General features: G+C 33.8%; 2 protein-coding genes across 5 annotated transcripts; both read right to left on the bottom strand.

The window, feature by feature from the left end:
- Window positions 1-1,366: 1,366 nt before the first annotated feature.
- LOC18602442 (calreticulin-3) lies at window positions 1,367-8,892 on the bottom strand. The gene is made up of 14 exons (XM_018119421.2): window positions 8,644-8,892; window positions 8,085-8,192; window positions 6,784-6,976; window positions 4,888-5,146; window positions 4,565-4,621; window positions 4,422-4,469; window positions 4,099-4,185; window positions 3,961-4,018; window positions 3,503-3,570; window positions 2,953-3,048; window positions 2,818-2,874; window positions 2,632-2,715; window positions 2,204-2,236; window positions 1,367-1,454 (listed from the first exon to the last, which is right to left on the bottom strand). Exons 1-14 carry the CDS (start codon window positions 8,753-8,755, stop codon window positions 1,443-1,445), a joined length of 1,272 nt encoding a protein of 423 aa, XP_017974910.1. The 5' UTR covers window positions 8,756-8,892; the 3' UTR covers window positions 1,367-1,442.
- A 1,891-nt stretch (window positions 8,893-10,783) lies between these two features.
- Window positions 10,784-19,181, bottom strand: LOC18602441 (GPI-anchored adhesin-like protein, putative (DUF936)). Of its 4 annotated transcripts, XM_088805518.1 has the most exons (6): window positions 18,770-19,181; window positions 18,101-18,329; window positions 17,265-18,000; window positions 16,328-16,636; window positions 15,587-15,678; window positions 10,784-12,006 (listed from the first exon to the last, which is right to left on the bottom strand). In XM_088805518.1, the coding sequence occupies exons 2-6, from the start codon at window positions 18,247-18,249 to the stop codon at window positions 11,136-11,138; spliced, it is 2,157 nt and encodes a 718-aa protein (XP_088661644.1). In that variant the 5' UTR covers window positions 18,250-18,329; window positions 18,770-19,181; the 3' UTR covers window positions 10,784-11,135. The 4 variants fall into 4 exon arrangements, with proteins under 4 accessions (XP_088661644.1, XP_017974909.2, XP_017974908.2 ...); XM_018119420.2 differs by having other exon boundaries at window positions 18,101-19,181; XM_018119419.2 differs by having other exon boundaries at window positions 17,265-18,329.
- Between the last annotated feature and the right edge of the window lie 5,064 nt (window positions 19,182-24,245).

The following is a 24,245-nucleotide window of genomic DNA, read 5'->3' as shown; positions in this document are numbered from 1 at the left end:
GAGAAAATAAAAAAGAAAATCACATATTAATTTTAAAAGAAAGAATTAAAAAAAGAAAGAAAATTGAAATAAAACATTTTTATTTTTTAGGGAACAGGGGAAAAAATGATAAATTAATTTTACAAATTTTCAAAAAAAAAGAAGAAGGAAAATATTTTATTTTATTTTTTTTTATTTTATTTCTCATTTTATATTTTCCCTCCTTTATTTCTCAACGCCTCGACACACAGATAGAGAGTGCTAGGAGTAGGAGACGCGTTTATTTATTTCAAATTAATTTGGACCATTTTAGCTGTGATGGTAAAGTTACTGGTGGGTGAGGATTTGTAGGCGCTAGAGCCGTTGTTGGAATCACACGTGGAAGTGAGGTTGGGCCATGTTGGTGTCATGATTGCTGTTACTCTTTTGTGGGACATTGTTAGCTTCACCCACCACTAATTGAAATGGTCTCCCCATCTTATTTATTTATTATACCTTTTTTCATCTTTTATTGCCCTTTCAGTGTTTTTTCGAGTGCTAAAAATTTTAAATGAGAATTTAGTACCTAGCATTTTCATGAAATCTCAGTGTCACCCTTAACATTTCAATTGGTTCATTTCAATCCTCATGCATATGTGAAATGAACGAAAAAACAATATCACTCTATGACATAAAAAAATCCCAAAAATAAGTAATTTGGGAGAATATATATTTGCCTGCTTAAAAAAAAATTATTGTAAAAAAAATCAATTAGTAATATGAAAGTAAAAAATAATAAATCAACCAATAAAGTTGAAAAGTTCGAACTAAAATCCATTTTCTAGTTAAATTAAGCGAATTGACACTTTCATTCTCTTAATTGATGTTCCAATCATTCTTAATTAAGTCCTTGCTTTAATAGAAACTGTTAAGCAATGTGTTAAATATGTCACCTGTTACAACAATTTTCCATGTCATCCCTAGTTATTTACTTAAACAAATAAAAACATTTCACTCGCTAATTAAAATACATGATCTCTTTTTTTATGAAAAAAAGTTAAAAGTAAAAAGGTGAGATAAGATTGAGATGTAACAACAATAACATAAATGAGATGAAATAAATTATGGATGATATTTATAATATAAGTGCATTAGGATTGACAACGGAACAGGGCAGTTTAATAGTGCAAAAGCCAGAGTAACAGACTGCTTACAAATCAGTATTTATTAGTTGAATGCTGATGCAAAGCATAAGACTGCATCATTCATTCCAGCTCCAGATTTTTTCAGCTTTGGGATTTCATATTAGTGCAACAATAATGTTACAACAACAATTATACAACAACCGGGACCGGACATGCTTCAGACAGAGAAACCAATGCTGCTTCTCTCAAGGTGGCAGCATTGCTTTACTTTTCTTTCTTTTTTTTTCTTTTTTTTCCATTCAAGTGAATCATAAAATTTGTGAAATAGCAGCAGACACCTCATAGTTCATCCTGCAGGGGACACAAAGAAGAATGGAGTTAGGAGTCTGGTTGGAACGCTTTTTAGTTAGGGTCGAATACTCTTTTTGGTGCTAGTTCATGCACAAGAAGAAATCATTGAACAAAAGGCAGAACTATGGTTTCATCCAAAGAGCCAAGAGGGGCCAAAGTTCTACAAGCTATTGGAGTTTCAAGACTAGTCAGTATTAAGAAAATGTTTCAAAAGAAACAAAGTAAAAGAGGATCAATAATTCATCCTGGCCAAACTTAGATCTCAAAATAATATTAGAAACCAGATGTGGTATTATCTTCCATCTTTTCCCCTTGTGCCTAATAATAATGTGGTCCCATTCTTGAGAAAAGTCTGACGCCATTACAAATGGAAATCAGATTTCGTATTAGCATAGTTCGAAAAACTTAATAAAAGAAATGAAAAATCTATGATCGCCAAAAACTTAGATGTAACATATTTCTTAATAGTTCCTATAATTTGGAAACAAATAGATCAACTAAGCAACTACAAATCATACAAGGAGAAGTACTTTCTTAAGATGAGTTTAGAGGAATAATCTATGCTAGGGAAAGGGAAGGACTTTCCTTAACCCTAATGGTGGTTTACTCACGGCATTGAATGAATTAGACAGCAACTTTTACCACAACTGTATTAATTGATTTATTTGAAGAAAAGCTCAACAAAAAGGAAAAAAATGGTCACATAAAAGAAATTTATTGAAAGGGTACAAAAAGGTAAATGCACTTACATGGTAATCATCCAAATAATCACGGGGATCGTGCTGCCAAGAAAAAAAAAAACCCCACGTTAAACTTAAACTCATGCTTTATAACAATCTCACACTCTTCAAACTAACTCGTGATTGCATCTGTTGTCCCTATCTTTCTAAGCAACCTACAAATGCTTCTTCCAATTCAATGGGACATATACACGCAATTAGAACCCATTAAATCTCACTAACAATCACAATCTGTCAAGAAATTTTTGCAACTTACAATAAGCGCCACAGGCAACTTAGACTTGGCTTATTATGATTAAAACTCTACACTTCCCACAAACATCTTGCACAATGATCATGCATGGGGCCATTGCCATTATGTTGATTAAATAAATTCCCAAAGATTAAAAAAGAACACAGTTTTAGAGAAAAATAAACAAAGATGAAAAGTAAAATACCCTTCTTCGGTGCCTCCTGTCTCCATATCGATGGTCCCTCTCTCTTCTCCTCTTTTCACCCCCCTCCCTTGCTCTTTGAGCTTCCTGCACAAATAGCCATTCAAAGACTTCAATAAATATTCAGAAAGAGTACAGCTGATTCCATATTCAAAGCCTCAAGAGAAATCAAATTATCAGGCTAACAACCTCCTCTTCCCGAGCTTTTCTTTCTTTCTCTGCTTCTTCAAAGGCCTCCTTTTCAGCCTGAAATTTTACATGCAAATTAATTATCTATGGCACTTAAATTAACAAATGTATAAAGTCTGAAAGGTAACAGCTCACCTCCCTATTCTTGGCCCAGATATCTTCTACAACTTGTCTTGCATATTGCGGGTCATCACAAATCAATATGTTGTCAAAAACGGAACCAGCCTTTACCTGAAATATGAAATTCATTCCATTAAAGCATATGTCAATAGCACTGGTATCATAGTCTTCTTAGGTACATTTGGATACAGGGACAATGCTGACTAAACAAATTAACTCCTGAGAAAAGTAATCCCCATAAGCATATGTCAATAACACTGGTTAAAGCAAGGTAAAGATCGCAGTCTGATAATTACAAAGAGCATGACCATACATTGGGTGGAATGAAGGGAAAAAAATCCATGTATCCTACCCTATTTAGTTTAGAACAAGAAGTTAATGTGTTGAGTGCTAAAATAGATATATTGTTGACCTCGTTAATATGCCATGTAACAAACTCTATTTACAAAAGAAATATGATTGCAGGCGATCACTTTTGGAACTATAGGATTATTTCTTTTGTTCCTGAAAGGAAAAGTCCTATCTTCAACCTCTAGAAGAATATGAAGAAATGCATGATGCTTACCTGCCAGACTTCAATACCCACATATTTTATTGGTTTCAGCACATAAAGGTCCGGATCATCCTCAAACTCTAGAGAAGGACAGAAAAAGGAAGCAACAATGAATACGGAAATTTGACATTGTATATTTACATGGGATTGAAGACAGGCAAAGATAAGAAATGCATGAGTAAATCAAACTGAATTGAAAAGCATAACAGAAATGTCTACAATGAAACTTGGAGGCCTTTTTTCCCTCATTCTCTCTCTCTTTAGAAAAGAATTCAAAAATTACTTTTTTCAATCTTTAACAGGTCAATGTTTAAATTTGCAAACTGTAGTTTGGAGTTCGGACTATGGCTCAGTGACTACTTCAAGACTATGTTCAAGCATTTCTGACAAGTTAAGTCAGCTACTCATGCTACAGTTTCAATTGTGTAATTTTACCATCAAGCCACTGACATCTACTGGAAAAGACATACCAGGGTTATCAATCCATGGAGTTTTCCATTTTCCCTTATAGTTGGGGTTCTTGATTTTCTGCAGGAGAGACAATGTGCAAAAGTTAGAACTGCAGCAGAGATTTTGCTTTCTATTTACTATTGGTAGCTTGAAAGCACCTTGCGCTTCCAGGGTCCTTTGTATGCTGGATTTGGGATCTTAGGTGGCTTCCAAATACCATCCAGTTCTTCGTCCCAGTCATCAGGCTATAAGAACAAAGTCAAAGCATGTAAAGAATGGATACTTCTTCTCATTGAAAGCATAACAACTACCAGAATTAGAGCTTAATTATGCAAGGGAAAAAAGGGTGGACACATGATTGATAGAGAGGCATAATGTTTAAACAAAAGAAAGAATATGAAAAGGGTCCAAATTATATCTGTCTTCAAACTGTTTGGGATTTGAAAATAAGACTTTTGGGCATTAGATAATTGGTGCAAACCTCTTTTGCCTTTCTATCTGGAATCTCAGCAGGAATTGAATCATATCCCTACAAATAACCACATAGTAGAAGTGTTTAGGTCATAGTAAATCACATGATTGTTTCAGACATCAAATTCTGAAGAGACACGCAGAACATGCTACCTCTGGTTTGACATCATTAGGATCGTCAATGTATTCTCTATCATCCCAGTCTGCAGGCTGTAACAAGAATGAAAGTGAGTGTAAATTATTTGGGGGCAAGGCAGGTAATTAGACTACAACATACCAGCAAATTACAAAAACAATGAGAGACTCTGATCTTTCCAGATAGTAACACATACAAATAAATGCTTCTTCAAGGTCTTCTGAATATATAACTTCTTAAGATTAGATTTAAAAAATACAGGTAGAGTATTGATGCATCGTATCAGATATCATAATTCCTGGGTGTCCATGAACACCTATTTTGATTCTTTGGGTCCTACCCTTTTGGCTTTAACATCCTTGATTTTCCGTGGAGGAAGGATTTCCCAATCAGTATACATGCTTCCGGATTCTCTCTCTCTATTATCAACGAGGATGCTATATGAGGCATCAGGCCTTAGAATAAATGTGTAAAAGTGAGTTAGCTTGTCTGTTTCACATTGTAAATCCTTTTTAATAGGATAATTCTGCCCGTGGTAAGATAGTATAAGATGGAGCTTTTTGGTCTGTGAGCCACAAATATCTGGTCCAAACATCACACTGCACCACAGGAAAAGACCAATCAGCTAGTGTTTAAAGTAATATGAAACAAGTCTTAAATTGGTTTTAGCTATCTATAACAACATACTTCTCAATAACAAATGCAAACGTGTCCAACAAGACAGGTAAACGATGCAATCTAAAACCACAAAATGATCTGCAATACCAAAAATATACAGATAAAAGCAACACACATGGCTTTGATATAAAATAACAGGTCTTTTATATATCATTTTTCCTTAGTAAGTCAACTTCTATGTTGCTTTATATCCTCCACCCATCTTTGAAATACTTTGAAAAACCAAATTGCAGGTGAGCAGTCTGCATTTTATGTTGTCGATAACTAACTATCTCAGTCATTTCATCCAACCTTCACACCCTTACGGCTTTACCTACTCTTCCAATCTATTAGTTCTCACAAAAATGACCACTATCATACCTGAACATCATGCATTTTAAAACATTCATCTAGACATGGTCACCCTATGTATATATAGCTCAAATACTTATTTCTCACCCTTTCCTATCACAAGAAGAGTGTAGTGCAATAAATTCTATATGTAACATTGATTCAGCAAGTCTGAGTGGATCAAGGTATCATTATCCCCCTTAGCCGAAAAAGCTGATTTCTCATCTTTTTGCCATCTTTTGCTCTCCTCACTCACCATGCCTCTGGGCCAATAGGAGATAGGGGGGAGGAAGAGAAAATGGGAAAGAGTTCCTTCCAAAGTAACACTCCCCCCATCCCAAGTTAGATGTCGATCTTTCCTTTTTCTGATGTCCTGAAACTATGTCCTCTTTCATTTTTTTAAACATCTACAACTCTTACTTTTTTTTTTTTTAACATTCCATATTAATTTTTAAAAAAAAATTCAACTTTTTGGCAATAAAAAGTATAGAACAACAATACCATAGAAAAAAGGCAGTGAAAAATGTTAGAAATTCTCAATCCAAATGGCAGTTTGATAGATTCAATGGCAAGGACTATAATTTTAGTCAACTTTAAGGTCAGTTCTCTTTTGTCTCAAGTCATAATAATTTCAAAATTGAAGAAGTCTGACAGTTGAGCATTTCCATTATGAAAAATTTTAAAATGTTACTACAAAAACCTAAAGTCGAAGCGTTTTTCTTAATTTCCTCGTAAAAAGTTAACATTCAATTTAAGACAAGGGACTACATTTGTATGTCACAAGTTTGACCAGAGTAATAATTCACATTCAATCTGTCAGAGAACACAGAAAGAGTCATTTTCTTTTCTTCCTTTCGTAAAGATTTGAAGCACCAACTCTGGCCCATCAGCCTCTGTAAGTGTTATACCCGTGTGACTATGAAAGGTCTATTCAAGCCCAACTAAATAAATAAACTAATAGTCATAACCCTAAAATTATCACATCACCGAATTGATCAGAAACAAGGAACTTTTGAGGTCAAACTGGCAGGAAGGAAACCAATAAATATCCAGTCAACTTTCAAAAGTTAAGACTGTATAAAAGCAAAAGACCAAAAAACAAATTAATTAGGCCAACAAAGGTTTCGTTACCAACACCCTCTCAAATTTTGCATGTAGATTATCTAAGATGTGAAGTATAAAATTTGTCACTGGCAAAAAAATTATATGATTAAACAACTTGCCAGACCTGTAAGGCGTGTCACCACCAAATTTCTTCTGGTTTACATAACCAGAGAGAAGCTTAATGTAACCACCACCACATTCAATGTCTTGTTCCAACTTAATAGAATACTGAACCACTAGAGTTCTGTTCTTGTTGCTGAACTCTGGTATCTTAGCAGAGATAGCATAATGTTTGGCATCATTATATGTCTGAATACCTGCAAAATTTCCAAGAAAATAAACAAGAGCAACAGTCAGCAGTACTTTGCCACATATAATAGATACAAAAAAAGACTCCAATTGGTTTAGCCTTTCAAATTAGCAAAAAGGACTGAAAAAGTTTTTGCCTGTGTAGTAAGGGATATTTGCAGCCAATTTTAATATAGGCCCAGTTGCTCCCATTCAGTAACTGGGTTCCATTTACTGGTTTTTCAACATTCTTATTTTACACCCAATTAGTCAAACATAAATCTGTCTGAACAAGTGACAATTGCTGGCTATGTCTAATGAAAAAGCATACAATTTGAAAAAAAAAATTTCCAATAGAACACAGTCAATTTATGAAATCATTTAATTGCTTTAATCTCTTACAAATAAACAGCTCTGTTCAACTTTAAGCGTTCAAAGTTGGCACGCCTAGCAGCTGTAAATTCACCCATCAGCCAACAGACTTACATAACCAGATGTAATCATCATGAAAGGTCATCCAAGTTCACAAATTTTTCACAACTTCTATTATTCATGATTTCTGCTAGTCTAGAGATCAAGTTTTTGTATAGCCAACAGTTTACGATTAGGAGTAAAATTAGAGACAAGAAAATAGCTGGATGGGAACAACAACGGGAACCAAAAACTGTTGTATCATTAATAGTACAACCATCTTCATAAAATAGGTACAGTTTATATCCTATTTCATTAAAGTTAAAGACTTGCCATCAAATTTGCAAAAAATAAGTGATTCAAGACATAATTAACAGCAAGCTATCGTTTTTTTAATTGGCATGGCATCACAGTAACGCTCTGAGTTTCACTCCCAACTTAATACCCTTTTAGAAGTCAAAACCTCACTATTAAGTCTAGAACACTCCACAAAATTCTATTTAGACAGTCCGTAACACTAAAGAGAAACACAATATGCTAAAACGCAGGAGAAAGAAGCAGATGCATGATCCAGCAAAGGTGCATCTTTTATCTTAATTACTAGGCTTCATTAATCCATTAATGTTTTTTATTTCTCAGAACTTAAATCTCTAAAATGTTCAACCAAGCAAAAATACTGTAACATATGCCTACATATGTACATAATGCATGCTGAGAAAATTATACCTTTATCATCAGGATCGCCGGACCACTTGCCTGCAGTGTGCTTGAAGGTGCCGGCTTTTCCCTCACTCCTTTTCCAATCTGATAATACCCATCTGCTCTTCCACCCATCTGTCTCCAAATTCCAATATAAGAATAATAAAAGAAAAGAAAAACAAAACATTTACATTCATAAGCAATCACATTTTACCCCAAATAATTCAATAACACCGCATTGAGCATTCATTCATTGATAACTAGTTAACTACTAGTAATAATTGACCAAAACTTCCAGAACCTTCCTTTTATATCACTACCAGCTAAATCTTTCTGTTTAATTTAGCTACAATTTTTCTGTTACCAAATCCTAAAAGAAGAAAGCAGAAGTTCTTCACTAGTTTGCAAAGAAACAAATTAATCCACGAAAATTCTAGAAACTTCTTCTATCACCAAAAAAAAAAAAGCTATAATAGAAGATAAAACAGACGAAAACAATTCAATGATATTTGATTTAATCTCTTCGTTATAAAAAGAAATAAAGGATTAAAAATCATAAGCATTTGTACTTCTTTTTCTTTTTTACCTTCGAAGCGTTCTTCGAAGAAGATTTCGGAGAGAGCGCAATCGAAGAGGAGAGAGTGAAGAAAAAGGAAAAAGAAAAGGAGAAGCGCTTGTTTGGCGGCCTGCCCTTCCATTTCCGGTAAAGATTAACTCATTAAAATGGCCTTTTCGAGTCTTTGATCTCAAAGAAAGAAACCAGCTAACCGTACAGTGAACTCACTTCACAGCTACCCTTTTGCTCTGTCTTTGAACCCCCTTTTTTTGTTTTTTTTTTCTCTATAAAGACAGGCATTGCTCTGTTCGATCCGGCAGACTCGTAATTTCATTGAAGCCCTTACAAGACCTATATTTACGGAAATATCCCATAATGTATCACCCTTCGCTTGCATATATCTCTCCCTCTGTTTTCTCTTTTTTTAGGTACTTATTAATGTCTATTACAAACTACCCAATTAAATTTACTAATATTTCTTTCAAAAACAGGAAAAAAAATAATTAGGACTTATGACTTTCAATTAAAATGAATCCAAATAATAAGTAAATTACTTTTTAAATTAAGATAAAAAATTACTTCTGGTCGTGAAAGTGCTGATGCTATCACTGCCTTCGATAGTGGAAAAAATTTAGAGAGAAGGATATAAGTAGATAAGTAGAGAGAAAGAAAAAAATTAAAGAAAATGAAAGTAAGACTTATCTTATATAGGATTTTAATTTGTGATATTGATTAAGGATATTTTTGTTTAATTATTTTTTTTTTTTTAGTTATTTCAGCTCAAGTAAAATATTCATTTTGAGAGAAAAATCCTTAATAACCATTTTGACTATTTTTGGAATGATCATTCTGTAAAACAAATAATATCATAAAAAATAAAGAAAGAATATGAAATAGTTATTTTCTTTTTCTCGATTAAACATGTTTTATTAATTTTAAAATGCATGATACTTAGTTTAGTTCAAAATTGTAACAATCTCACCCAACAAAATGTGCAAATTTAATTTTTCTTATTCTATTTTCCAAATATTAATTTATTTGGGAAAAGAATGCGAAGCTATATGAAATTGTTGACTAAGTAGTTTGTCTGTTAAACCTTTTATATTTACAAAAGCAAATTACAAAGAAGAATTACGATCTCCGTAAACTTGTGTAAACCCTGATAAGCAATGAAGCAAAATTCATGAAATAAAAGTATCACTTTTGAAATAATTGCATTGTTATACACAAAGTGGAACTCTTATTCATTAAGTAATTAATTAGTTCTTAATTATATTATGGAAAAGTAGACTTTTGAAATAGATGTCACGTGGGAAAGCACTTAGTTAGTGGCGGTGAGGAAAAGCCAGAAGAAATTGTTAAAAAGAATAATGGCCTAGGAAGGGTCAAATCAACATTATTTCTGAAAGAAAGAATTAAAAGTTTTCATAAGAATTTGCATAATCATGATGTTATGTGGTGTGAACATTAATTGCTTCCACAGACCGAAGGACGCACAGGACATGGATGCTGAGAATAGGATAAAATGCAGCAACTAGCCTGCATATTCGATTCCTGACCATCATCTTTCAAATGTTTTCTTAACAATTCAATCTAATTAAGATGAATTCTTACAATTCTACATCGTTATATTACAGTAATTTATTATGATGAATCTTGCTGTAACATTTTTATTAAAATGATATTGTGATCGGTAATCAATTGGAACGAGTGCTTTGCGTAGTTAAATAAATAGAGAAGACCTATCTATTCTAACAAAGTGATGTAAGAGACCTAATGCAGACTTCATGGAAGTAGAAACAAGCAATTCTCCGAACAAATATGCAAATTCTGCTAATAGTCACTTGTTCAGATGTTAATGCCAGGGTTAACTACTCATTTTTTTTCATACTAGATGGATGAGCCATTCTTTTTACAATCTCCTTCATCACAAATACCTACCAAAATGGAAGGGCTGACCAACCCATTAACTAAACAAGCAAGTCTTTGCTTTTGTGCAAAGATTTCTAACCATACATACAAAAGACGGGCTAAGGAAGAGTTAGATCACAGATACAATATTTATTTGACAGTCATGCTATGTACTGTCTAGAATGCAATGCCTATCAACTGAAACTAAAATTTGACATCCTGCATCTCGACTGCTACTGCACTGCCAAGGGAACTCGGATTTTTAGAATAACTTTTCCGATTCTGAAATGAATTTTGAAAGTTACATATTCAAGTTGGACATAGAAAAAGCTCCCTCCCAACTCTTCAGACTGTTTTCATTTGTATAATTTCAGGCAACCAATAACAATGTGATCTTTTTTTTTTCTTTTTTTCCAAGGAAAAAGAAAAGAAAACACCTGCACTTTGCATCAAACACATTTCTTTTGATATGACTACTGCATCTACACCTCGAACCCATGTAGGATTTATGTACATGATAAATTAGTAAGCTCCTCCCACCTTTGCTGGATGAGGGGCCTAACTGCTGTGCATCAACACTGCATATGTGCATTTCATGTAGGCTAGCCAAGTCACTTTTTTGCTTTTGTTTCAACTGTGCGGGTGCATGGTGACGGCTGTGATCCACCACCTAGAGCAGCAGCAGCAGATTCAACATGTGTAAGAAGATACTCGTATATTTTCTTCCTTAGCCTATCAATTGTCTCCAATGAAACATTGGGTGTCTCTTCTTCATCTTTGCTTGAACTAATTTCATCCAACCAGTCATTGACACTCTTGAGTTGTGTCAACATCCCAGCTATTTGACCATTGTCTGATAAAGCAGATGTGTCCACATCAGCATCCAAGAATTTCTCCACAAATCCTAAGAACCAATCCTGGGATTCCATTCGCAACATTTCAGCTAAGTCAGCAGCCTCATCAAGGCCATTGCCCCTTGTCCATTCTGGTGGTGGTTGGACCGGTGCCTTTGGACCAAGGCCTGAACCATCCCCTGCTTTGCGAAGAACACCCTGTGCTACAAGCTTAGAGATAACTACTGGACGAGTTTTCCCTTGGGCTTTTGCAGAAGCATTCTTAGCAGAATTTTCTAGAACTAATATGTTTTGATTGGCAGGAATAGTCTTCTGGCTTTGTACAGAAGCTGAAGCATGACTTAGCATTGAATTAGGTTCTTTGGTAAATACAGAGAAGGATGACAAATTGGTAGCCAGTGCAGCTTGCACCCACGAGACTGCATATCTCCGTCTATCCGATGCGACTTTCACTGCCTCTTCTGATGGGCTTCCTTCAGATTCCGGGGATGAACCGACTGGAATAGTTTTTGATAAAGAATCTGCAATCATGCGAGCATTATTCAAGCTTGCATGGAGGGTCAAGAACTGATCCACCGCAGGCTGAGGGTTGTCTTCCTTGGCAGAAGTAGTAAGATCAGAATATAAGCTGCAAGACAAAATAGTATTCCAATATGTCACATAGGAAAGCAAAGCACAATCAGTTATAAATGTACTACAAAAGATTAGGGAAGATCATAAAACGTATCACTAAATACTACCAAAAATCTACAATAATTTCACTTTCTAACATGCATTACTTTTATCCCACAATTATACTTACAGTTTCATCAAAGCTGTCTTGTATCTCTTCCCTCCCCCCACCCTTTCGACTCCCCACCTAAAATTCATTGTTTTTTAACAGATCTCTAGAAGTGGCATAAAACCCCACCATCCACCATGTCCTTTTTTAAGCTGGGATATTGCAATATGCTATCATTGTTGTGAGTTCTGCTTGCAGCTTTATGAAATTTTATATTTGGATCCTGTTATTCTACCAAGTCAAAGTCTCTTTTATCTACAAAGCTAACAGTAATTAAATACACTGGCAAAACTGAATCTGACTCACAATTAGATCTAAAGCTCTGCATCAAAAAATCTCCAACCTATTCCAAAATGCCAAGAGGCGCACTTATCAGTATTAGAGATCCAAGGCCACCCCTCGAGTCCAGCCCTTCATTACCCTTTGGGATCCCTAAGGTTCTTTGACATTTAAGACTAAACTTCTTTGTCTTTTAAAGATGACCCACTTATTAAACCACATTGCTTTGCACGAGAAAACATCTTAAGCATAAACTTCATTAAAAAATTTCTAATAAAGTTGTAAGTACCAATACGCACTAACCATTGACACCTCATTCTCTGTTTTTTCTACTTAAACAAACATCAGAGGGAGTGAATTAATTGGCCTGAAAAGGAAAAATGCCCCATCACACTTTGGTGCACAATCCAAAGACCCCCTAAGCTTCTAATTTTCCTGCTGCACTTTATGAATAGGTGAATAAGTCCTTCTATCACGTGAAATCTAACACTATTTGGTCATATAATTAGCTTAACATGCATAAAAAAATGGAGAAGGAAAAGAAAGTTTGTTGAAAACAGAAGCACCTAGCAAAAAAAAATTGTTGTTTGATAGCCACAGAAAGTGATGGATAATAAAAATTTCAGAGATTTATTTTTTACATGTTTGGGTACTTATATAAATGATTATTCAAAAGAATATTTAACATGAATATTACTATTGATTCAGTTTAGAATATTTAAAACTTCAACTTTTAAACTATTATATATCATAATAGTTAATATGATTTAGAATTCCTTTCTACCAATTATTGTTATCATCTATCAAATTACTTAATTTCATTCTTTCATATATCATTTAAATAGTATAATGATAAATAAAAATTTTAATAATTTTAAAAAATATCCCTAATAGCATGAAGGTTGGCTGGGCTCTGCCTAGCTTGATTACAGCCCTGAAAATTACTCATTACAGGAATAATAATAATAATAATAATAATAATAATAATAATAATAATAATAATGTAATACCGGCAATCACTTAAACAAGTCCAGTTGAAACCAGATTACTCTGAACCTGTTTAATTGTGAATTTCTGACTTTGACTATTTGACCATTTTCAAAGAAAGGTCATGAACCAGATCAAACAGGTGACCAATTGAATCAACTTAGCTTGTTCAAATTTCAAAGCCACTGGATGCAATATATGACAGCAATTTCTTTTAAAGCCACCAAAGCTGTATTTACCTAACACATAAAGTATAAAGAAAACATTGCTATAATTAATATTTAAAAAGTGTCTGCATTAATTTTGTTGCTTGTAGTTTATATTGAGCAACACTACAACTTAAATCAATCAAACTGGGATTAGTAATGAATTTGACATGTCCAAACTATGTCATGTGACCCAAATCCTTATGTTAACCGTTTTAACATGGGGAGTTTTCAACGCATATCTTAATATGCAACAGTCCTAACTCCAAAGGTTTGCTCTTCATTCTCCATGAAGCATCACTACTTGCAAACAAATCTTATACACAAGAATCTTAAAGCAATCAACTGCAAGGTCTTTCTCCAGCCAACTAATCTCCATAAAGACCCATTACCATCAAGAACTCAAGAGCTTCATACGGATAGGAAAGAAACAAAGTCTTCTGAAAAGCTAACCATCAAGAACTCAAATGATACAGACAAACATAAATAGCTCTCATAGAACAACATCAGGCCAAATAAAACCTTGAAAACCTCACTCATTTAGTTAAAGAACACACAACAGTGATAGAACAGAACTTATTTTCTGGGCATGGGCATGGCAAGAGAAAGCTGACATGCCAAATACCACATAAACCATTATGGTTCCATCTCTCTGATTTTGATCTAAAGGCCAAAGCAATGGCCCAACTTGTGAACTATTTCATGCCTAATTAACATAATTTTCCTTATGGAATTTAACAAGACAAATGTATAAATTTACTTGAGACAATGTCAAGGTAACAATTTACAACTTAATTCTCCACCTTGAGATGAGATATGTGCCAATTATGTACTTTAGGTGTCCCATTGAAAAACTAAAAATTTCTTCTACCCTCTTATAACGAAAGCAAGAAATCATGCCAACTGCACATCGATTCTTAATTCTCAACTGTTTGCAATCCCAATGAAGACAAGGTTTGAGTTGCTAATGTATGGTTGCTAGGCAATCAAACTAGAATGTTAAAACTGGGTTTCACTGGGTTCTGTTGGTGGATGAGCTTAAAGAAAACTAATATGTAAGTTGGGTCAACCAGTTCATTTGGTAAACCTGCTACCTATAAGGCTGAAATAAAGCTACTGAAAGTCCAAAGACACTCTTATCTAGTACTACCTGGAAAACCCAATTCCTTGTTAGTTTCTTGCACTCTTAGAATTTGAAAAGTGAGATAAAAAAAAGAGAAAGGCCGATCGATCTAAAGATCAAAAGCATTGGCCTTATCCTTTGCCTAGCTACCATGCAAGAACAAGTTCATTACAATCATGGACAAATCCACCCAGGTGCCCAGAAATGTTAGACCCTCTGGTTTTCGAGTTTTTTACCTATACCTGCAGTCAGTTGTAAAAATTTTGCATGAATATTGCCCTTCATTTTTCTTCCCTCATGAAAACAGTTAAAGAACTACAAATTCCATCCCAAAGCATTTACTCATTTCAAATTGCTCAAACTTCAAGAAATTTTAGCTTCTTGACTCTTTTCCAAAAATCTTCCATTCTTCCTCATAAGCTATTGATAATTAAGTTCAACTAACAAAGAAGTATTGATTAAAAGGAAATGCAGGGGTAAAACAATTAACCACACCATTCTAAGCTCCAAGAGACTAGATCAAAGACATCCAAAAGGAGGAGGAAAACAATCGATCATGGAATGTATAGAGTGAAAATTTTCTGGTGCAGTAATTCTAACTTGATGGACGACAAACAAAAGTTAACACATGCAGCCTTCAGAGCCAAGACTTATAATTTTTAGAATTCTACAAGTTGTGTACAATATTAAAAAGTTTGACCAAGGTAACATGGAGAATCAAATTAATATAATTAATGTTTCCTGGTTTTGAAACTAAGAGAGACTTAAGCTTTTACTGCCAATTCATATCATTTTCTAAGCCAACAATTTTTACATTGTTAAATAGTCATACCTTAAACATCGAAGCAAGCTCTCTGAAGCAGCAGCCTCCTGTAAAGCTTCTATCGCAGCTGTTTGTGCTGCATCCCTGTGTTTCATGACCTCCTGTAGCAACAACATGAAATCAAATGAGGAATGGAAAAAAGAACAATATATTTCACAAAGCCAAAATGTGAATTAAACTGTCAATACAAACACAATAAACTATTCATGATGATCTATGAGCCTTAAGCATCAATTAACGGATGTTCTAGCCATGCAAAAAGTTTATTATTAACCACATAGCCCAGTAACTACCAAAAAATCAAATTCACACTGAGTAAATATAGTAAATATCAATCATAAGCATCAATTCAAGATAACATTCTAAAAGTTGATGCCTAAGGGGAAAGGAAAGCAGCTACACAGAACAAAGGTCAGTCCATTTGCTTGTACACAAGCCATTTATCATAGATTTAATCATAAAATGTTTTAAGGGCCTGATGCACAAGCCATTTATGCAATGCCTCAGACTCAATTATCTTAGATTCTATTTACTATATTTTTGCAAACTACCATTGGAAAATGAAAATTTTGAACACTTTTCTGCACTATATATAAATAGCTTTAATTAGATCTGTACTTGGTATTTTTCTTCAAAGGAATTTGCTAATAGCAAATACTACCTTTTTGCAACAGCATGATAACCCTTAAAAGATACTTTCATATAAAAGCGAAGAAAGTCGTCAAGATCCAAAGAGTCATAAGTTCATACCTTTCCAAGCCTTGAAAGAGAAGAGGGGAGTGAAACCCATGAAACACTTCCATCTGTCAATCTTTTACTATTTATCGGAACCTTAACCAAGTTCCCCAGGGCAGCATTATTAGTTAGTTCTCCAGATTTCTTCCCAACGTAAGTTCTTGGCTTGTTTGGTTTCTCTTGGTCATCCAACATTCCACTTGCCATGACTTTCTTAGTTGACACCTGCGATTTAGTCTCCTCTTTTAATGACCTGGTAGATGTTTGGAACTTATTCTCCTCCTTGGATGGCAACTTTTCACTTGATGTGCTCTTTCTAGGAGCCTGGCATCCACATTTCAAACAGAAAGATGAAGGGCCAAAAAGACAGCTTGACGAGAAAAGACACTGAGACAGGGCAGAAATAATACATGTGTTTTCCAAATTCTAAAACATTCTGGCATCAAAGATAATATAGGACAGAAGTCATATTCAATGCTTAAACTCATTTAATCACATTCCAAAAAAAGAGATTGAGTTATTTTGTGTTGCTTAAACTTTTCTACGTGCCCAATGTACCCATGTCTAACACATATCAAGCACTTATGGACATCGTACCTCCAAATAAAAGGAAAAACTAACAACAAATCAAACAGACCCAGGTCAAACATGTATGCCATATCCTAAGTTTAAACCAGAGTCCAAGCATCATCTTAAGTTATGTCCTTCAAGAAATACCGGTCCACAAATTGAACAAGAAAACCGTAAAAACTGAGATAAGATAAAGGAACCAAATACATTCTATTATCTCATATTTTAAACTTCCTTATGTTTTATTCATAAAAAATAAAAATAAAAAACCTTCCTTACATTCTAGAGTTAGAAGCAACAGACAGCGAAATTACCAGTATATATAAATTAGACTAAATATATATACTTCCAAGAATTAAAATTCAAGAACAAGAAAACTTACAGAAGTACTCCGAGATTCTCCCTTGGGATCATGCTTGGCAGCCCTCAGTTTAGAATGGTCCCTACCCTTCACATCCATATTCCCTTCCCAGCTCTTTCTCAAAGCCTTGGCCCCTAATTCAATCCCATGAACCAAGGTTTTCATCACGGGCACCTTTTTTCCAGTTGGACTTACCCCATGCAAAGAACTTGCCTTCTCCATAGATCCCACCTTGGGACTTCCTTTTCTCATCCCCTTTATTTCTGCCTGCTGCTTAATCCCAGTGGCAAATTTCTCAAAAGAAGTTGGCAATGAGTAACAACTTGTGGGGGAAGAAGGAATTGACCGTGAATTTAGTGCCTTAAATTTCCCCAAAGTTTCCTTCTTCATATCCAAACTCAATGCTGCTTTAGTCAATTGAGACTTCGATCTAGTCAAAGAAGTAGCTTTCTTATCCAATTGATCCTCCTTTGCACCACCATTTGATCTACTCCCAACAGATTTCTCTTTCTCTCCACCGTGACCACTACCTAACGCTGCTTTTGATGGTGACTTAACTTTCTCTCCAGCTTTTGAACCCAAGGCACTTTTAATACCATTATTAAGAAACCCAAGAGAATGAGTTGCAACAATATCCTCAGGGCTCCCTACACAAGGGTGTCGCCCAGGGACCGGCCTAACCCCACGAATTATAGGAACCGGTGAAGACGATTCTAACCGGTCAACATGAATAAACTGACCTAGTTGGATCTTATCACTAAGAATTAAATCATCATGTTCATCAGGCAAAGATACATATGTAGCATGAGATGAATCTGAAACCTTAAGGTAAAAGCCTTGGTTGGGGAACAGCTCACCTCCTGCTAGTGCAGGAACTATGCTCACTACTTGCAGTAGAGATGACCTGTGCTCGCCAGCAACCTTCACATCTGTGTTCATATGTTGTAAAAGCTTCAGAAGGACCCCTGGAACAAGATTTGCCATTTTGGGTGCCTCCAATTTGCATTACTCACAGAACAAAAACCCCAGACAAAGAAACTAAAAGATTCTGTACCAGAGAATACAAGAGACCTTGAATGAAAGAAACTGAAAAACAAAGAATTTTAGTCAATACCCAGATTAAGGAAAAAAAGTGTTCTTCTAAAAAAAACCGCAACTTGAAACAAAGAATCAAGAATCAAAGATGAGATATTTGACAACACATATAGATGGAAGAATGGGGTTATGATTTTGTTACCATAAAAAGGCTTAAGATTTAAAGAGAGAAATAAATTGTACAAGATGCAGATTAGTGTGGTTGCTCTACTGCAGCTTTTTTGGGCTCTTAAATATTAGTTTAACAAATAAAGAGATGAAAAACAACAGTTCAGACAACAACCCAGAAGAGATTTATTAAAAAAAAACACATTAATCATAGACCCTCTAAGAAAGAAAGTTAAATTATATGAGATGAATACAATAATTAGTAGTAACAACAATAATGGTGGTACAACTTGAATAGAACAAATGGGAAAAAAATGTAATACCAAAAAAAATCCACCAAACCCAGATAAGAAAAGGACTAAACCAAGAAATGATGAAGGGCGTTCGGCAGTTCATGGAGAAACCCCTTCACATATCAAGTAACAAAAACTCAAAATGGAAACGGAAAAGGAAAAGAAGTGTGAAATTGAAAAACTTTGGGTTGGTTTTTAGTCACATAAAGGATACAACCCAACCCATCACCAAGAGTCAAAAAAGGTGACCTTTAATGACGAAGAGAAGAGAAAAAAACAAAGCTTGAGGAGGAGTTGCTGAAATTTTGCAGAAAACAGAAAAAAAAAAAGGTGTAAAAAGAGAATAATAGATTGCCTGGTTTAATACATGATTGACACAACTCAAGAGAGAGAGAGAGAGAAAGAAGAGAAAAGAAAAGAAAGGAGAGAGAGGAAGAGAGAAAATGTGTGCCAGAGTCTGACACACTTACACATATCAACACATGCACAAACACACCAATGAATACAAAAATTGGAACCTGACCCACTTTTCTTCTGATTGAGTTCCAGTACTTTAAGTAAACAAAAAAAAAACTGCTTGGAATGAAAAAAAAAAATTTTGAGCCAGAGGAAGCAAAATAGGTTTCAAGAAATCTTACAAGAACTGAATAGGAATATTGGCAGAGAGAATGAGTTATCATTTATAATTCATTTAAGTCTTTTTAAATTAGTATTTCAGTTTTTTCACTAAGTTGGAAGGTTTTCCTTTTCTTTCAATTGCTAAACAAAAAACTGCAATGACCAACTTGGCATTAATTTAATTTATACTGAATTAGTTTATGTCAAAAGGAGGAGATAATAGTTTTTCAGTCATATTAGGATCTCTTGTCTTGTTTGTGTATGCATCAATCTCCAGCGCACCACTCTCACATATCTTATACCTACAAAATTGAACAGTTTTATTTATCCTGAATATTTTGCAAGAAATTTTTTTATGGCCAATGAATGAAATAGGTTGCAAGAATTCCTGTAAGGACTAAACAGGAATCTTGGCAGAGAGATAAAGTTATCTATGTATATGAGTTCAATTATAAGCTTTTTTACTAATAATTTTCAGGTTTTGAATAAGGTGAAGGGTTTATATTTTTAATTGGACTAATGGGAATTGTTATATTTGTGTATGCAAATGGTTGCATGTGCAGAGTAATGGGGTGTTATAAACAAGGAAACGGCTTGTTGGTTACCTGAAAAAGTAGTCACATCCCCAAGATAATTGCTTTTTATAATCAATAATTATTTTTTCTTTTATACTTAAGAGTATTTATCTTGTTTTTGTCTTTTTTAATGTTAACCACATTATTTAACGGGGAAGGCCCTATCACTATCATGATCAAAGCAGCAGATCAAACATGTGATAAGAGGGCACAAAATTGGACCCATTAGGGAACAACTCAAACCCTGGAGAAAAGAAAAATAGTTGTCCAATTAAATTAAGTTTTGTGATTAAAATCTTGTTGACAATTGTACTGTATTGACTGTTTTGGATTCGATTCATGTATGTTGGACAAATACAGAATGTAGTATGAAAAACTGTTTCATCTCATTTGTGATATAAGAGAAGACTGAATAGAGATTTTCTTGAAATTAAGGATAAAATGAGATAAATGAAGAATAGCAATGTCCATTTTCTTTAATTTTTTTAACTTTGTGACCCACCTCTTTATTCATTACTTGTATTAATTTTCATTCATCTCTTTCTGTAGTTAAAACTGTAGCTTCAAGAAAAATGCTAATCACCCCTTCTAGTATTTGCTCTTAGCCCAACAAAGATACTAACAATTAAGACAAAATCTGAAGAATACAAATTAAGTATATTTGATCAAAGTTTGATTTGTTTTAAAATTTGGCTTGTATTAGAATTTTTATAATATATATATATATATATATTATAAAATTTTGGTAAAATTTTTGTGTTGGAGCTATAATTTTGTTCTTTCCCTCTCTTTATTAAAAGAAAAATAAGGAACCCATAAAACATTGTATTTTTCCATTCTTTCCCAATGTAATTCTTTTAGCAAAATACAAAATCAAGCAGTTAATTTTATTAATTTCTCAATAGGATTAGTTAGTGGTAGGTTGATTTCGACCCATAATTCTATGGCCTACTCTCAACCAACTTAACTCAAAGGTATGGCTGGTGGATACTTTTGATGCTTTTAGTTGACAATTGTACCTGAAATATTTTGTAGTTTTTCTCCAAGAATCTCATGCTTTGGCAATGTGATTGCAATGGCTTAGCAGCTGGAAATTGGCTGAAATTGGATTACTAAGGACTCTGTCAACCAAATCTCTCTTTCACTATATAATGCCCTTTTTAAATTGTTTTAACTTGTTTAGCCACTTAATATGCATAAAATAAAAGAAAAAGGCAAAGATTTTGTGGAGTAATTAATTTCCACTGCAAAAATACATGTACGAAAATAAAGATCATCCCTTCTTAATTATACACTTTGGTGAATGGACTGTCAAAAGCTAATGTACAACAGGCAGAAGAGTACATGAGAAGTGGAAATGAAGATGCTTCCAAGCAAACCCCGTTGCCCCATTTTGGCGTCAAGTGTAAGCACTGTAAAGGCAGCAGCCACTACATGCATTTTCCTGGAAAGCAAGCAGAAAATAATTGAACCCTAAAGTACCTCAAGTCAACTAAAAAAACATAAAGGAGAGAGAAAGAAGTTACCAGAAAAGAGTGATACTATAAACAATCGTGCATGAGCAATATCTGCCTCTCTGATAAGACTCTTTTGACATTCCCAAGTCAAACTAGCTAGTACATTTATTATTATTATCACTATATATTTCTGGGAATAGTGGGGAAGCAACATACCCATCAATGTGGAGTAGAAGTAATGAAGAACATCTACTTTTGATTTTACTTTTGAACAGGAAATGTAATGTAGACAAAAGGAGGAATTGGATACTAAAAGCCCTTAGATACCAAAGCTGTTTACCTAAGCATTTGTATATGGTGAGGAGGAGGAGAATCCCAAGTGCTTTGTGTTGATTTTCAATGGGTTGAGTTTAGTGGGCATTCCAAAAAGTTTTGAATGATTGGGAATCGGAAGAGCTTTTTGTTTCCATTCACCAATCAGATTTTACTTCCATGTAAATGGTTTTCACCTGCACAGTGGTTTGTGTTTGAGTCTATCACTTACAAAGGCACTAAATCACCTTTAGTGGTTTTTCATTCTTAATCTTTGGCCGACACAAGGATTACTGACTGATTACCTAATTATGTTTCTCGTGGAAAATTGCTCCACGTTACCAAATACAGAAACACAAGGAATAAAGTAATTTCAATTAAAAAATATATATAGAATATACTGAAGAGTTGTAATCAGTATATGTTGTCTTAAAGTTAATAAAGGTAAAGTAATAAATTTATGGTTCCTTGTCCACACTAATCATCATTTAGCAGGCATCCTTCAAGCAAAAGATTCAATGTTTGTTACCAAGTTACCAAGAACAAAAAATAAAATCAAAATATATTCAATTTAAATATTATATGACATAATAATTTAAAATTTTTTAAATTACTAAAAAAATAAAATAAAATTTTTTATATTTATATTTTAAATCAAATAAATTAATAAATTATTATAACTGACAATTAAATAATTATCATTATTGTTATGTTATTATGAGATACTATCATATAATATTAGACAGTAACGTAACATGTTGATATGATATAATGTATAATTATATGATATTTTTCACACTTCACGTTAGCGTCACTTGAATATAAAATGATTAATGAAATTAATCAAACGTTAATTATAAAGCTTCATTATGATAAAAAATAAAAATATAAAAATTTATTTAAAATTTTTTAAAATATTAAGAAAATATGTATTCTTCTCTCTATTTTTAAGACTAAAATCTTATACACGTTAATGCTTAAAATTAATCACCTTTCAACAAATAAAAAACCGATAATCATAAGTGATGATAACGTAACACTTAACTGTTACGATTAATATTACTCTTTTTTAAAGAGGAATGGGATTTAGAATTGTCAATTGTGAAAGTGTGCAAGGCATTGTGATAGGGACACCTAGAATTGATTAATCGGCTTTGTGATCATGGTGGCGTATGATGTGATGCGTCACGTGTAAAGAGAATTAAGAGAGCATCCGATTACTTCCACATTCTCGCCTGATAGGGATTAATCACAGCAGGCACGAGGTTGACTGAGCGATGGCCGAAATGTACACATATTGTGGCAACTCGTTTTAATTGCTCTCTCTCCATCCCAATTTACTTGATTTTATAAACTTTTAAGTATCCTTTTTTTTTATAAAAAATAAATATAATAAGGTTCTTTTTAATAATTTATGTATTTAAAATGAAAATATAGTATATTCTATTACAAGAATTATAAAATTATAGCATGTGAAATGTAGCATCAACGTTATTTCTCCCTTGTAAAATATCCAAAGTTGACGTTGAGGTATTAATTGTTAAGGGTAGTATGTCACTGTTCATCTCTTTTAGCTCAGATTTTGCTCTCAGAAGGTCAGTACCTACAATGTGAATCCAAGCTGTATATAACACACCAATTTGATTTTGATTTTCGACCACGTTCAAGGATATGCTTCATCATTTTAATTTCTTGGTGTTATTAGCTGCTCAAACCTTTCAAATTCTAATTTTGTTAGTACATGTTCATTGAACTCGAGCCATTGCTAACCAAAGATTATGGGAGAGGAATAGATTCGGTTTTGGACCCAGAAAATCATAGAATGCTACGATGTGGAGTCTGTGATCCAACTACTGGAGATTTTGTAGGGTCTCATGGCATATTGTAGGACTATAGTGTTCTAACCTCTTTAAGGGTATAATAAATACAAATGTCGGCTGCAAATATATGAAAAAAATGTCGGCCATGTTAAGAAAATTTTCCATCCCTTTGTACCCACCAAAGCTTAAACCAAGAACTCAAGATATTGCCTGAAACATTAGCATCTGATTTACCAAATGTGTAGGGCGTATGGCTTACGTAGAGCACATAACTTATAGAACAAGTGACCAATATTCACAAACTTGCAAGATTCTGTAATACATTCTCACAAGAATTTTCCCTTGCCAGTGCTTCTTCATAAGCTTGTAGGAAACTCAAGCCGTGGACCAAAAATAAAAGGGACACAAAACGGGTAATAATTCCAAATTCTTTGCTTTTTAATTGATTATGTGAAGATCCAGCAAAAGCATGGCAAATAAATGGTAAACTTATTATACTTTATTTCCAACAAAAAGGATAGCAGTTCAATGAACACAACAAGATAAATTGCAAACAGTTTTATTCTGTGTTTAAATAAATTATCAAGTCAACTATCCTAAAAAGTATTCAATCAAATGAAAAACAGAGGGATTCCACCTCTGCAAAGGTTCTACAATGTTGAAATGCACTTCCTTTACTCATGTAGCCGGATACCTCAAGAACGTTTTCTACTTAAAATCAGTA

This window comes from Theobroma cacao, chromosome 4 (assembly GCF_053813885.1).
Source record: "Theobroma cacao isolate CCN51 chromosome 4, ASM5381388v1, whole genome shotgun sequence".
Taxonomy (NCBI): Eukaryota; Viridiplantae; Streptophyta; class Magnoliopsida; order Malvales; family Malvaceae; genus Theobroma; species Theobroma cacao.
This window is presented reverse-complemented; position numbering and strand designations above follow the sequence as displayed.

Coding starts and splice junctions, on each gene's coding strand:
- LOC18602442 (XM_018119421.2), bottom strand. CDS start 8,755: ATGGAAGGGCAGGCCGCCAAACAAGCGCTTCTCCTTTTCTTTTTCCTT. Junction 6,977..8,084: donor CGGCGATCCTGATGATAAAG/GTATAATTTTCT, acceptor GAAATTTTGCAG/GTATTCAGACATATAATGAT. Junction 4,019..4,098: donor AAGGACCCTGGAAGCGCAAG/GTGCTTTCAAGC, acceptor TCTCTCCTGCAG/AAAATCAAGAACCCCAACTA.
- LOC18602441 (XM_007033821.3), bottom strand. CDS start 18,227: ATGGCAAATCTTGTTCCAGGGGTCCTTCTGAAGCTTTTACAACATATG. Junction 15,679..16,327: donor CTCTTTCAAGGCTTGGAAAG/GTATGAACTTAT, acceptor TTGTTGCTACAG/GAGGTCATGAAACACAGGGA. Junction 12,007..15,586: donor AGCTTGCTTCGATGTTTAAG/GTATGACTATTT, acceptor TTTGTCTTGCAG/CTTATATTCTGATCTTACTA.